Source organism: Sus scrofa, chromosome X, assembly GCF_000003025.6.
Source record: "Sus scrofa isolate TJ Tabasco breed Duroc chromosome X, Sscrofa11.1, whole genome shotgun sequence".
Classification (NCBI taxonomy): Eukaryota; Metazoa; Chordata; class Mammalia; order Artiodactyla; family Suidae; genus Sus; species Sus scrofa.
In genome coordinates, this window is record NC_010461.5 from 16,012,866 (window position 1) to 16,026,398 (window position 13,533).

Consider the following 13,533-nt stretch of genomic DNA (forward strand, 5'->3'; position numbering starts at 1 on the left):
TTATTTCAGGTTTTCAAGAAAGTGTGGTGTTCTCAGCTATCGTATGGGACATTTAAGCGTAATATTGACATGAATCAATGCAACCACCAAACCGCCAGGTCCCCTCAGTATCTAAAGCCTTAAAACTGAACATTCCACGGCCTTTTAAAGAGCTGTGTACTGAAAGCTTGACAGGGGAAATTATATATCATGCTGAGTGGAAAAAAAACACACAATTACATGGGTGAAAAGAATAACGCGCGTGGTATGATCTCAACCTGTTAAAAATGTACGGCAAAAGGCGTGAAAATAAACACCAAAAAAGGTCAGCACTGTCGGCCCCGAGGTGATTACACTGTAGCGCTTTTTACTTTCTTTTATATTTGTCTCCTTCCCAGTGCTCCTCCAAACCAGTGATTGCTTTTACAATACAAGTTTGGAGAACAGAGCACACACTAATATAGCTAGAAAGGACGGCCTACCTTCCAGCACCATGGATCACCTTCCATGACGTCTGACTTGATTTGCAACACCTCCTAACTAGAAATCACAGGCAGCTTTCATTAGTGTGTCATTTTATGTCCTTTTCCAAGACTTAAGTGAGGATGTTAAGAACATCAGCTGTAAAATGAGTCATGACAGTAACTTACCAGAAACCACCCATATAGCGCATCCCCGGCCATTTATCACCACGCTTTACTTATAGTTATTCATCAGTTCATATCCGTGGTGACTAAGTGGATGATATAAAGTCATTTTCAATAAATGTTGTTCCAAATAAAGTATCAAGTCATTTGATCACACGTTTTCAAAGTCAAAAAATCTATTTCTTGCTCTTCTCATTAAACCCATGAATTCCTATTCATACCTGTGAAAGGGACTGAAAAAAGAGTTGAATTTACTTTGTAACTGGTTTTCATGTATGATTCCTTACAGATGACTCATTTTTCAGTGTCTGAAGAAGAACTGACTTAAAGGGTGTGATCTATTTGCACAGGGTCCACAGCTTAATTATTCTCTCAGATTTCTGACAGTTCTCCACAAGCAAAAACTCTTTTAAAACACAAACCGAAGTAATTATTACACATCTTTTCTCAAATAGGACAAAAGCCAAATGTGATGAAAACCAGGCCCCTTAAATTCTGAGGTTTGATTTTAACCCCTGCTCTTAGAACTGTTTACTTAAGTATATCAAAATCTTAAAATCACACAGATTTCACAGTTATTTTCATTTCTCGGCAATTCGACAATCGTCTCCACTTAATGTGAACACTTTGATTTTGCTGCCTTTCAAAAATCAAGCCTGACATTTATTTATTTATTTATTTTAAGTTTGGGGTGTGGACAGACTGAATAAATGCACTTCTAAGAGGAACCTTTTTGGAGAATAACTTCTGGGCTGTTGGAGCAAAAGTGCGATTCAGTCTGTGCTTGGCTTCCATTCATATTCTTTCATTCATTCGAACTTGAGTTTAGTAGCAAGTTTCATGAGGAAAAAGAGTTCTCTTAAGGCTATAAATTCTCTTTAGGATGCCTGATGAGTTTTACGCAAATCAGACCCTTACTATATGAACAAAATTGTACGTCTTTCACTACTCCTTTTGCATGTTCTCATTTTTCTGTACTAAAATATTCCCTCATTCTCTTCGCCTTTCTCTGTAATATATAAAAAGACTCCAAACCACACAGAATAGAGAGAAAGAAAGCCCTCATTTAAAAAACAAAACAAAACACAAAATCACCTATTTTAATCATGTGCTTTCATAAACGGCACTTTTTGTGGTTATATGTTATTTTCTAAAGGCATATTTCGGTTTTTGATGGGGGCGTGGGGAAGACAATGTGCAAAGCAAAATATCCCCGTTGATGCATTTTCTGCTCTGGAGAAATCCCTTGTCCTTTTCCATTACAATGGAGAACGTTCATTTCAGGGCTCTCCACGTTTGAGTTCCCGAGTGAGCGCAGCAATTCCTCTTTGTGCCGTCCACAAAGACTTGCTATAGGCTCAGCACAGGGAAAACAATACAGATTCATGGAAGATGGTGACAAAAGAGGACAGAGACCAGGGACGGTACTTCTGGAGTTTATAACCCATTCCCTACTCCTGAGTTATTATACTTAATCTATCTCAGACAGGCGGGTTTCAGATGGTCATCTACCCAATTCTACAGGACCTTTCGGGGGAAAGAGGTCCACACCCCTCCCATCACAGGACCAGGAAGAGTTTATCAGCACGCATTAGAGGCTACTTCCCCCTTATTCCCAAGCGGGCTTTCATGTCTCAAATTAAAGGGGGCTCCTCTTTTTTTAGCCATCAGTGGACCAGAGAATGGTCAACCATCAACCCCCACATCTCATTTCCTCCTCAACTTCTGTTTTGTTTCCATGCTTTGCGACATTGCCCATCATTTCTCCACGCTCTTGAGCCATCTCCTGAGTCCTAGTTTCTTGACCATCTTCATTCACGGTCTTCTGTCATCACTTCTCAGGAGACTCCTACCTCTTTCTAGTCATTCGATGTCATGACAAGACCATCAACCCATGTTAGATCTTCAGAGAGTTTCTAGACTAATGTCGGGGTTGGGCTACACGAAAACATACGGCTCCCTGCCCCCGCCCCCCATAGACCGCTTTTCGTACTTGGGAACTGTGATGTCTCCCTGATCCAGGTATATCTCTTTTGGTTTCTCACTAATTTTCTCAAGACTTCTGGTCATCTCTTGCCTTGATCACTTTTCTCCTCTCCTGCCTAGTGACCTATGACTGAAGGCTCTAGTCAGAAAACCTGTAGTCGCTTGAGCTCTTGGGCAGTGAATACAAAAATTACACTAAAGGAGTTCCCATCATGGCTCAGAGGCAACGAAACCAACTAGTATCCATGGGGACGTCGGTTCGATCCCCGGCCTTGCTCAGTGGGTTAAGGACCCGGTGTTGCTGTGAGCTGTGGTCTAGGTCGCAGATGTGGCTCTGATCCTGTGTTGCTGTGGCTGTGGCGTAGGATGGCAGCTACAGCTCCGATTTGACCCCTAGCCTGGGAACTTTCATATGCGGTGGATGTGGCCCCCAAAAGACAAAAAATACTTACACTGAAATGTCAGAGAGCCTATAACTCTTGACTGGAAAGCACAGGAAGGTCACCCATCAACTACATTCTGCTCACACCTATACTGAAAATCAACAATGTGACATGCATTGTTTAAGCAGATTACTTCCATGCATGGGCATAGAGGTACCAGCTTTGTAACATTTCAGACTCTTCTGAGTCAAAAATAACAGTATCTGTATTCATATCCCATGAAGAAAACAGGATTCCAAACTAGGAGCAAATCTACTTTCTCTTCTTCTAACAACACCTGAATGTAAGGGGATACTGCGGTTGAAGCAAAAGAAATTCATTCTCAAATTGAGACACGGTACTAAGAAGACAAACTGGGACAACTCTAGGACCTAAATTCTTGACATTTTACATCTTTACTTCTCTTATTATCAATTTCGTTAAAAGCCTAGAAAAGGTACCCGAGAAGTTTCAGAAAAACTGCCTACAGTGAAGAGAAAAAAAATGAGAAACCCAACTAAGGAACCAAATGCAAAGATCAGACTGAGCAGATGCTACCAAAACAAATGGAGCAAAACAGATTAAAATCACTGGTGGGTGAAAATGCTTAGCAAGGGAAAGAGGAAAAAAGAAAATGAGGCAGTAAATCCATCTTTACCACTCCTAACTTCCTCATCTCAAATGAGCAAAACAGAAATATAGCTTCTAAATGAGAGAGACCCCAGATATCTGCCTTCGATGTTTCCAAACATTGCCTATTTTATTCCTAAAAGTTCAAAGATAAGTTTAATTGGGGTGATGCTCCTGAGGGGCAGGCCATCTGTGAAATGGCTTAATGATGACCTTTTGATAAAGAAGCAGATTTTAAGACAATTCTGGCAAACTCTTAATAGGTAAATTGTTTACTTTATAGCTGAAGTTTAGAGAGAGAAATCTCTACTAGAAGTGTAAGTAGGGGTTACTGTACTTATGCTTCCAGTGTTTCTAGAGCATTTATGGGTATACATCTATTTAGGAAATGTCCTCCAACATTAAGAGCCAGAGTTGAGAATAAGGCTGTCATCTTATACCTTTCTTTTTCTTTTTTTTTTTTTTTTTTCTTTTTTTTGGGGGGGGGGCGGTGGTTTAAGGCCACAGCCACAGCATATGGAAGTTCCCAGGCCAGGGGTCGAATGGGACCTGCAGCTCCTGGCCTACACCACACCCACAGCCACAGCCACAGCCACGCCAGATCCGAGCGGCGTCTGTGACCTATGCCGTAGCTCACGGCAACACTGGATCCTTAATCCACTGAGTGAGGCCAGGGATTGAACCTGCCTCGCCATGGATACTAGTCGGGTTCGTAACCTGCTGAGCCATGAAGGGAACTCCAGGCTGTCATCTTATACTTTTTAAACGGCCTTGGATGCCACAGAAGAGTACAAGATGGGCTGGTGACTGACTCAACAATCTCTGTGATCTGAATTCTTCAAATGTAAGCAAAGACGTACTACCATGCAAAGTAAGCTGAACGGCTTGTTTTAAAGTTGCCAGTCTTCATAGAGCATTAAACTTAATCCACCCCATTAAAATCCAGTTGCCTAGAACATCACTTTTACAACACGTGAGAATCTCTGAGAGAAAAAGACAATCTGGGTACCGGAGCACGATTATTTTAATGGCCATGCAGAAATGTTCAAAACCTTGAATTTTAGGAGCCACAACCATCTTCAAACTCTAGGATCATAAATATTATGAAATAATTGTTAGTATATGAACAGAAGAGAGCTGCAAGGAAATACTGACAGATACTTCAGCCCACCCCATGGAAGAATGGCAATGGAAGCAAACAAACTCTTTGGCAAATAATGTACTTTCACAAATAAGGACTTGCACGTCCTATCCTCAAGGAATTCCAGAGCAGAAGGTGAGGAGAGAAAAATCAATCATAAAACTGGCTTTCTCCAAAATGTAAGATGAAACAAGCACTATCGTTTAGAATTAAAATAGCACAAAAGAGAAATTCATCTTTTATCAAAAGAACTGATTCGCATCCACTCTCTGTCAACCTGTATGCGGCTCATGAGAAGCAGCGCTCCCGTCACCCTTAAATCTCTGATTCCACGCAACCACCAAGGCTCTCCCCTCATCTTTTCCTCAGGCTTTGCAGCACCAGGGTGAATTAGCCCTTCCTCAAAGCAGTCTGTAATCTCTCATGACTGTCCAGCTGATCTGCTCGTTCATGGGGATTCTCAGACAGAAGGCCTTTTCCTCAACTCCTCCTTCCTTTTAGTGACAGGCAACATGAGCACACGCTAAACACCAACTCCAACGGCAATGAGGTACCACTTCATGCCCATTAGGATAGCTATTACTAAAAAACAGACAAACAGAAAATGACAAGTGTTGGCAAGCACGTGGAGGACATGGAATCCCGATGGGAACGTAAAAAGTGCAGCTACTGGAAAACAGTATGGCTGCTGCCCTCAAAATCAAAAAGAGAATTACCACGTGATCCAGTGATTCTACCCATATGGATGTAGCCAACAAACGGAAAGCAGGGACTCAAACAGGGATCAGAATGCCAGTGTTCACGGCAGCGTTATTCGCAGTCACTGGAAGGTGGAAACAACCTAAATGTCTATCAATAGAGAGACGGTTAAACAAATTGGTATGTATCCATCCAATGGAGTTTTCTCGGTTGGTTGGTTTGTTTTATTTTTTGTCTTTTTAGGGCCACACCCATGGCATATGGAGGTTCCCAGGCTAGGGGTCGAATCAGAGCTGTAGCTGCTGGCCTATGCCACAGCCATAGTAACGCCAAATTTGAGCCGTGTCTGTGACCCACACCATAGCTCACGGCAATGCCGGCTCCTTAACCCACTGAGTGAGGCCAGGGATCGAACCTGTGTCCTCATGGATACTAGTCACATTCGTTTCCGTTGAGCCATGATGGGAACTCCCCATCCAATGGAGTACTGTTCAGCCTTAAAGAAGAAGGAAATTCTGACTCATGCCACAATATAGATGAACCTTGAATACATTATGCTAACTGAAATAAACCACAAATAGACAAATATTTTATGACTCTACTTACATGAGTGGTGAAATTCATAGAGTAAAAAGTAGAATGGTAACTGCTAAGGGGAGGGGAACTGGGAGTTAGTATTTAATGAATACAGAGGTTCAATTTGGGGAAATGAAAAAATTTCTGGCGGTGGATGGTGATGATGGATGAGTATCAATGTGAATGTATTTAATGCCCCTGAACTGCATACTTAAAAGGGAATAAAATGGTATCCTGTTATATACGTTTTACCACAATAAAAAGATTCTACATTTTTATAAGAGTACACAGAAAGCTTTTATGGGGATTTCCACTGGGAAGTAAAGCTGAGTGTGGGACTGAGAAAGTCTTAGTTTTGTTCTGTTGGAACTTTTTATCATATACTTGGGTTTTTCATTACAAACAAAACCAACCTGGAGTCTCCGCTATGGTGCAGCAGGTTAAGGATCCACCATTGTTTCTGTGGCGGCACAGGTTTGATCCCCGGCCCAGTGCGGTAGGTTAAGGACCTGGCTCAGATTAGATCCCTGGCCTGGGAACTTCCATATGCTGTGCGTGTGGCCAAAAAAGAAAAAAAAAAAAGAAACCAAACCAAAACAAACCAGAATTAAGTCAGCCTGTAACCTGGAAGTTCCTGTCTTAAAAATTCAGCTAAAGGAAGTAATCAGTGAAGGTACACTGATGCACATATAAGAATATTGTTTTTAACATTAAAAATGCGGAAGCACCCCAAATAGTTATCACATGGGGACTGGTTCAACAAACGGTGGTGCATCATGACAATGAATGATCATGTAGCTATCTGACAGAAAAAGGGAGGGACCATAATATGTTAAGTTTTAAAAACAGGTGACATTTCATATGACCTCATTATTATATCAAGACTGATGGGTATACTGCATGAATATTCAGGTCCAGATAGAAGTCTGGAAAGATACATGTAAAATGTTGACTATGGTTATTCCTGGATCCTAGGATTAAGGGCAATTTCTCCTAATTTCTTTATATTCTTTGAGTTTTTATTAGTATAATAATTATTGCAAAGAGATCCTGTAATCAGAGAAGTAACAGAGCTATTTGCATTTTGAGAAACAAACAAGCAAAGAGTTGGGGGTGGGTACTCAGGAGTGCAATGAGTAGTTTACAGGTCACTAACCTTTAGGGTCCCAGGGGCCCTGAGACCTGTCCCATCTCCAGACCCTAGTCTGAGGGAGTCAGAGAGGCCAACGTCAAGACTTCTCCACATTTCACAACTTACAATCCATCAAGTTTTCACTCATTTTGCACCTGAAGAGTCACGATCTAAATCGCACACATAAACATCTAATTCTGATTTTTACTTTTCAGAACTCGGGTGACAGCCAATAATAATTATAACAATAATCAGCAAATTGAAGATAGCTTTCAACGAGAAAAATTCTCTCAAGCCACTGCCGGTGAATATATTTTTTATTTTAGTCAACTGCTGCCTGCCCTGACATCCTTCCAGGCAAGGATCAGACACCATTCAAAAAACTTTTCAAGAAGTCCTCTTGCTCTTAAAATAATGTGTTAAAACAATGTTTTCTTTTTGTCATGCTATCTTCCTTTTATATTTTGAAAATATAAGTTAAGGCTGACAGAAGAAGACTTAAAGGGACATATTTTATAGGTATCGTCAACTCTCCCCTTAAATTTTTTTTTTTTTCAACGAGAAACAGGAATATGGAAGACATGACACATTGTAAGCCTTACTTACCCTGTGGTTTATTTAGGGAATTTTATTTTGTGTTTGGAAAATAACAGACTTCTGCTTTTAGGTAGACAAGTATGAACAACTTAGAGAGAGAAACCAGACCACCTATTACTAGCAGACTTTTAGAAAATCAAATAATTTAGTGTCTCTATTTTACTCTGTATATGAGCAAATGAATATAAATGTCCAGTATTACAAAATTAGCCAAATAGCTTTACCTCAATAAAAAGCGGTTCAACAGCACCCAGAAGTCACTACTCACAGCTTCTCCATCCGCAGGGAAAACGCCAATGTCCCTACTCCCCCAAGGGTGAAATACCCCACAGCTGGCTTGCTCTGCGTGGATGTGTTCTTCTCCTAAGCTAACCTGAAGAGCAAGCTGGATTTGTTTACCACGCAAACATCTGTAGTTGCTAAATATCTCGGTGACATGGTGTAACAGTTACTACTTGTGCAAACTGCCCATCCAAATTACTCTCTGCAGTACGAGCACATGAAAACCAAGACACAGAGAAATTGGAAACATCTGGAAAAATTAATGGCTGAATTGACCAAAGCGGGGGGTTGGGTGGGTGGTTTAAACAGCTAAATAGTTCCAGGGCAACATTTGACTTTAGAAAATGTTATCGGCTGCCCCTTAGCACATCCACAGCCCTCTCCCCACTCCTGGGGGTGGGAGGGGGAGGCAGCAGCAGCGGGGGGGGGGGGGGGAAATGGGGATCCCAGTTGGCAAACACTTCATTTTAACCTACCAAGGCAAACCCATTACGAGTCTTGTTACAGAACAGTACAGATAAGACACAAGTTAAGGGCATTTATTCCACCTCTGAAAGCCAAAAACATTTTTTTTTAAAAAAAAGGGATAAAAAGAAGAAGATAAGGAAAATAGAAAAAGTAAAAGCAATACCTCTTCTCCCATCATGCAGGCAGCCTCCTCTCTTCAGTGTGTAAAGGTCCCAGGACTCCCCGGGAACCCTCCCACTTCCTTCCAACAGCCAAAGGCACAGAGCCTGAAGGACCCAGCCTAACCCTGAGTCATACTTGGGACCGAATGAGCAACGGGGAGAACAAAGCTCGCATTTGTTTATGGTTCAGGAAGCCAGGGCCGATTCATGGCTTGGGTGGCTTCATGACAAGTCCTCCTCCCTCGCCTCCATCGCCGCAGGAATCTAGGCTGCCTGCTCAGACCCACAGGTGTGAAGGTGTGGACAAGGAACACACTGAAGGGGTGTTTATGTGGCAGGGCCCAGTAACCACCTCTGGTTAAAAAATGTCAGAGAGAAATAAAAAGCCCATGATCTTTCAAGAGATAACATGATTGGGGAGCGAGAGATGCCTAAAATATGGTTTGTACGTGAAAGGCCCATCGTGGAAGGGCCTGTATTTCTTTCTTTAAATTAGTTGTACCACACAAAAATTACTCACTAAAAAAAGAACAAACTCAAGAAGGAAAAGCAGTCATGTCTCTTTAGAAACACGTCCCCTAGGAAAGACAGAGCAAGACTGCCGCCAGTCATGTCATCGGTAATATCCTAACAAATCAGAATAAATGTTTAAATAGCAATCTTGCTTTCTCTCCCCAAATGAGAGACCATTCTAATTACTACTCCAATGCATTCAGAACCCAATGGCTAAGACTTCAAAACTCTACATCCAGAGCATCTGAGAACAAATTCCCAACTGGGCCACCTCCCAGTTGTGTGATCTTGAGCAACTTATTTATTAAACTCTGTTCATCTCAGTTGCCTTATCTATAAAACAGGGATAATGGCACCAAGCCACAAGGATGTCTGGAAGCTACAATAAGTAATATATGTGAAATGTTTATAAAATAGTAGCCAATAGGGTGCACACAGTAAGCACCCTATTGGCTACTCTTACAAAGTCAGGACCACTTCACAAGGCAGAATACCACGTCAACAGGAGCCTCACCTTACCACATTTCTCCTATATGTAGACTCTTGATAATTGGTTTCAGTTATGAACAATGGTTAATTTTTGAAATTTTTAATTTATCTAAATCAAAAACCATTTATTCAATATTTATTAACCACCTCTGGTACATCAGGGGCTTTGAATTAAATGCTGTCCCAGTCCTCAAGAAACCTGCAATCTGCTTGGGTAGAGAAGACATAAATCCGTTTATGTATCACGCAAGAAAACAAATGTTGGGGAAATGTCACTTGGCTGCAAATGGCAAGTGCCACAGAATTTGCATTTGGAATTCAGAGGATAGATAAGAAATCATCATCTCGAAACATAATTAGGATGGGAGGGATGAGAGAACTCATCTGTGCCCAAGAATTTCAATTAATTAATGTAGATAACTCTACCCTAAAGGAGGTGAGCTTTACTCCTGACTCCTTAAGGGCGAGGTGCGTATAGGGACTCCTTTCCAAAGAGTTGACTATAGAAAAGGGGAAAAAACAGACCATCTTTCCAGCGGAGAAACCTGACAAACACTCCCTCAGCCTGGTGACCAAGGTCAGTATCAGCAGGGAGAAGTCACGTTCAGAGCATGTACCCTTGATTTGATGTGATGAGATGATGAGAATGGCATTTCACCTCTGTGGTCCTCCTACCCAAACCCATCGATTCAGTCTAATCATGAGAAAAACATCAGAAAAATGCCAACTTAAGAGCATCCTACAAAACTTCACAATTGCCAAGGTTATCAAAAACATGGCAAGTCTGAGAAATTCTCACAGCCAAGAGGAGCCTAGGAAGAGAGGACAAGCAAATATAATTTGTTCTTCTGGATGGGATCCTGGAAGCGAAAAAGGACTGGAAGTAAAAGGAAACCTGAATAAAGGATGGACTTTAGCTAATAATCATGTATCAATATTGTTTATTAATTGTGATAAAGGTACCATATTAATGTAAGACGTTAACAACAGTGGGAACTCTGTATTATCTTCACAACTTTTCTATAACTCTGATAAAACTATTCTAAAATTAAACATTTATTAAAAAACCAATTAGGAAGCTAAGCCTACTGCACGTACATGTATACGTACATTCTCCGGGTGCGATTTACAGACACACGTGAGGATGTTCATAAGTACATATACAGAAATGTATTCAACGATGCCCTCCCAGCTTAGTTTTGTCACTCTTTACCCTTAGCCTAGCTATTAACATAGATAGTCAAATGCTGACTCCTGGCTTTCTGCTTTCCACAATGCACAAAAGAGTTTTCTTTGAAAGGAAACTTGGCTCTTGTGTCAGCTCTGCTGCCAACCCAGGCTACGGCGGCCCAACTCAAAGAGTGTGCATGAGGTGGGCCCATCTGCCCCTTTCCAAGAGCTACTAGAAGTTCCTGGTGCCTGGCCAATTAGTCATCAACCACGGAGCCCCGGGACTGGCAACCCTCCCAGCTACTTCCTCTCCCATCTCTAGTCCACATGGCCCGGCACCTCCCCAGTTATCTCTCTAAAGTGCCAATCTTATCATGACACTGTGCAATGGAACCCCTCCACCAACTTGCCAGCTCACCCAGAAGTGGAGCTTCCGAGTGGGCTGGCAGAGACCTGGGGGCAGAGGGTCAGGTTCCCCTTCGACTCCCCAGGCTCCTCCCACCATGTTTCCTGTGCTCCGGCCAAACCCAGCCCTTCTCTATCACCATGCTCCCTCCTTTTCCATGTACCCGCTGCTGGTACCATGAACCCCCAGTTATCTTTTAACACTTTGCTCAAAGATCACTTTCCTTGAAAAGATCTCCCTGACATCCCATCCCCTCTTTCTGGACCTCCAGGAAAGCTAGCAGCTCCTTCCTCTCTATTCTCTTTGATGCTCTGAATGTACCTCTGCTAGTCTTTTTCCTCTGCGCCATAATGACTTTTATGCATACCCACCTCTCGCCCATGTAGGGACAATCCAAGAGGCCTGCCTGTGACAGCTGATCCAAGGCATGATGTGGGGGAAGAGGTGTGAACCCCATTCCAAATAACTACACCACACCCACCTCCCCAAAACACATGACCTGCCAGGTGAAAAATCTGCACATATTATGCTAATACAGCATCCAGACATGCCAACTAGCCGATCCCTTTCCAAGTGGATTATCATTCCTTAGCTCGTTTATCTAGAAATTCCAGAGCTGCCACTGCTGATCTATAAAATATATTCGATTAAGCTTCAGTGAATGAAAGAATGAGCCAATTAATGAATAAATGGAAGAAGAAATCTCTAGCCAGACTACAAGCAGACCCCAGACAGAACGAGTCGTCCTTTACGACTGTGACTAGATTAGGACAAAATGCTGTATTCACGTATTCAGTCAAAAGATATTTAGTGACGGTCAACTAAACTTTACCAATGATTTTCAAGCAACTATAAATACAATGGTGGCTAACAAAGACAGGGTCCAAAATCAGGGTGACTTTTTTTTTAAGGTTTTTTTGAGCAGTTTTAGGTTCACAGAACAATGAAAGGAAGGTAGAGATTTCCATATGCCCTGTGCCTCCTCACATGCTCAGCTCCCCACTACCAACACCCCCACAAGAGTGGTACATTTGCTACAACTGCTGAACCCACAGAGAATTGCCATTACCACCCAGTATCAATAGTTTACCCTAGGGCTCACTCTTACATTGTACATTCCACGACTTTCAACAAATGTGTATTACCATGTAGCCATCATCACACTATCATACAGAGTACGTAGAGAGTATCTGCACTGCCCTACAAATCCTGTCCATGACACACACTTTCTAGTGGCTGACAGTGAAGACGTGAAGTCAAAAAAACACAGATACCAGAGATTTAGCAAAAATTCATCTCTATTTCTCTGAGTTTTAATTTTTCCATAATCAAAAGTTAAAGAAATGATCCTGAAAGCTGCACTGCTATTTATAAGCACTCCTTCTGTTCGAATAAACAGAAGGGTAACAATAATAACTACTAACGTTAATCAAGTAATTATTCTCTGCCAGGCACTGTTACCTTTGTGTGTGTGTGGTGTGTGTGTGTGTTACTTAATCCTCTTAACAGCCGTATGGGCCAGGTCCTCCTGTTATTCCGATTCTACAGATGAGGAATCTAAAGCACTGACTGCTTAAGTAATTTGTCGCAGGAAGAGGCAGAATTGGGATGTGAACCTAGGCAGTCTGTTCTGCATGCTTAATAACCACTACATCCCTAATGACACAATTTTAAGGCCTCTTGGGAAGAGGATTCTTGGTGACCATCTGGCCGCAATTAAACTTTATGTAGAAAATACACTATGCTGAATGTCTTAGAAAGTATCTATCAAACAGACATAAAATGATAAATAGCACCTAACATGTTAAAGAGGAACCCTGTATACTATTTCTCATTCCCTTTTCCTACCACTGGCCCTCTCTTACTTTTCTTAGATAAGGAAAGATAACACATAAACTAAGTCTGAAAATCCCAGCCAGGCAACCAGTGGGCATCTTCACACCATCTGCTCATTAAAAACCATGGGTCTTTCAACTGAGATATCCAAAACCTTATCCTTCAACCACTGTGAGAGACATCCGGTTCTACAGGTCTCACGTAATCATGACAAGGTTTTGACCCAGATGAGCTTCATTAGTCAAAATAAATATCTTTAGCTCCTGAAGATATTCCAGAGCTTATTTCTAGTCTTCAAAGGTTTAGAGACATAAATCTCTCATTTTTAAGGAACTACGATCATCACTTTAGATGTTTACATGTTTTAATTTTACATCAGTATTCAGCTTGATGAATTTT

At 41.6% G+C, this 13,533-nt stretch overlaps 1 protein-coding gene across 14 annotated transcripts in view; it reads right to left on the reverse strand.

Moving 5' to 3' along the window:
• The window catches only part of SH3KBP1 (SH3 domain containing kinase binding protein 1), a 342,082-nt gene that overhangs the window by 125,735 nt on the left and 202,814 nt on the right, over positions 1-13,533 (reverse strand). Inside the window, exon 1 of one of the 14 annotated variants that reach the window (XM_005673483.3) lies at positions 8,723-9,623. The exons of the other annotated variants lie outside the window; for them this stretch is intronic. Within the exon in view, the coding sequence (XP_005673540.1) occupies positions 8,723-8,737 (15 nt within the window). The 5' untranslated portion in view covers positions 8,738-9,623. Of the gene's footprint in view, positions 1-8,722; positions 9,624-13,533 lie in introns of those variants that run through there. 14 annotated transcript variants of the gene reach the window in all.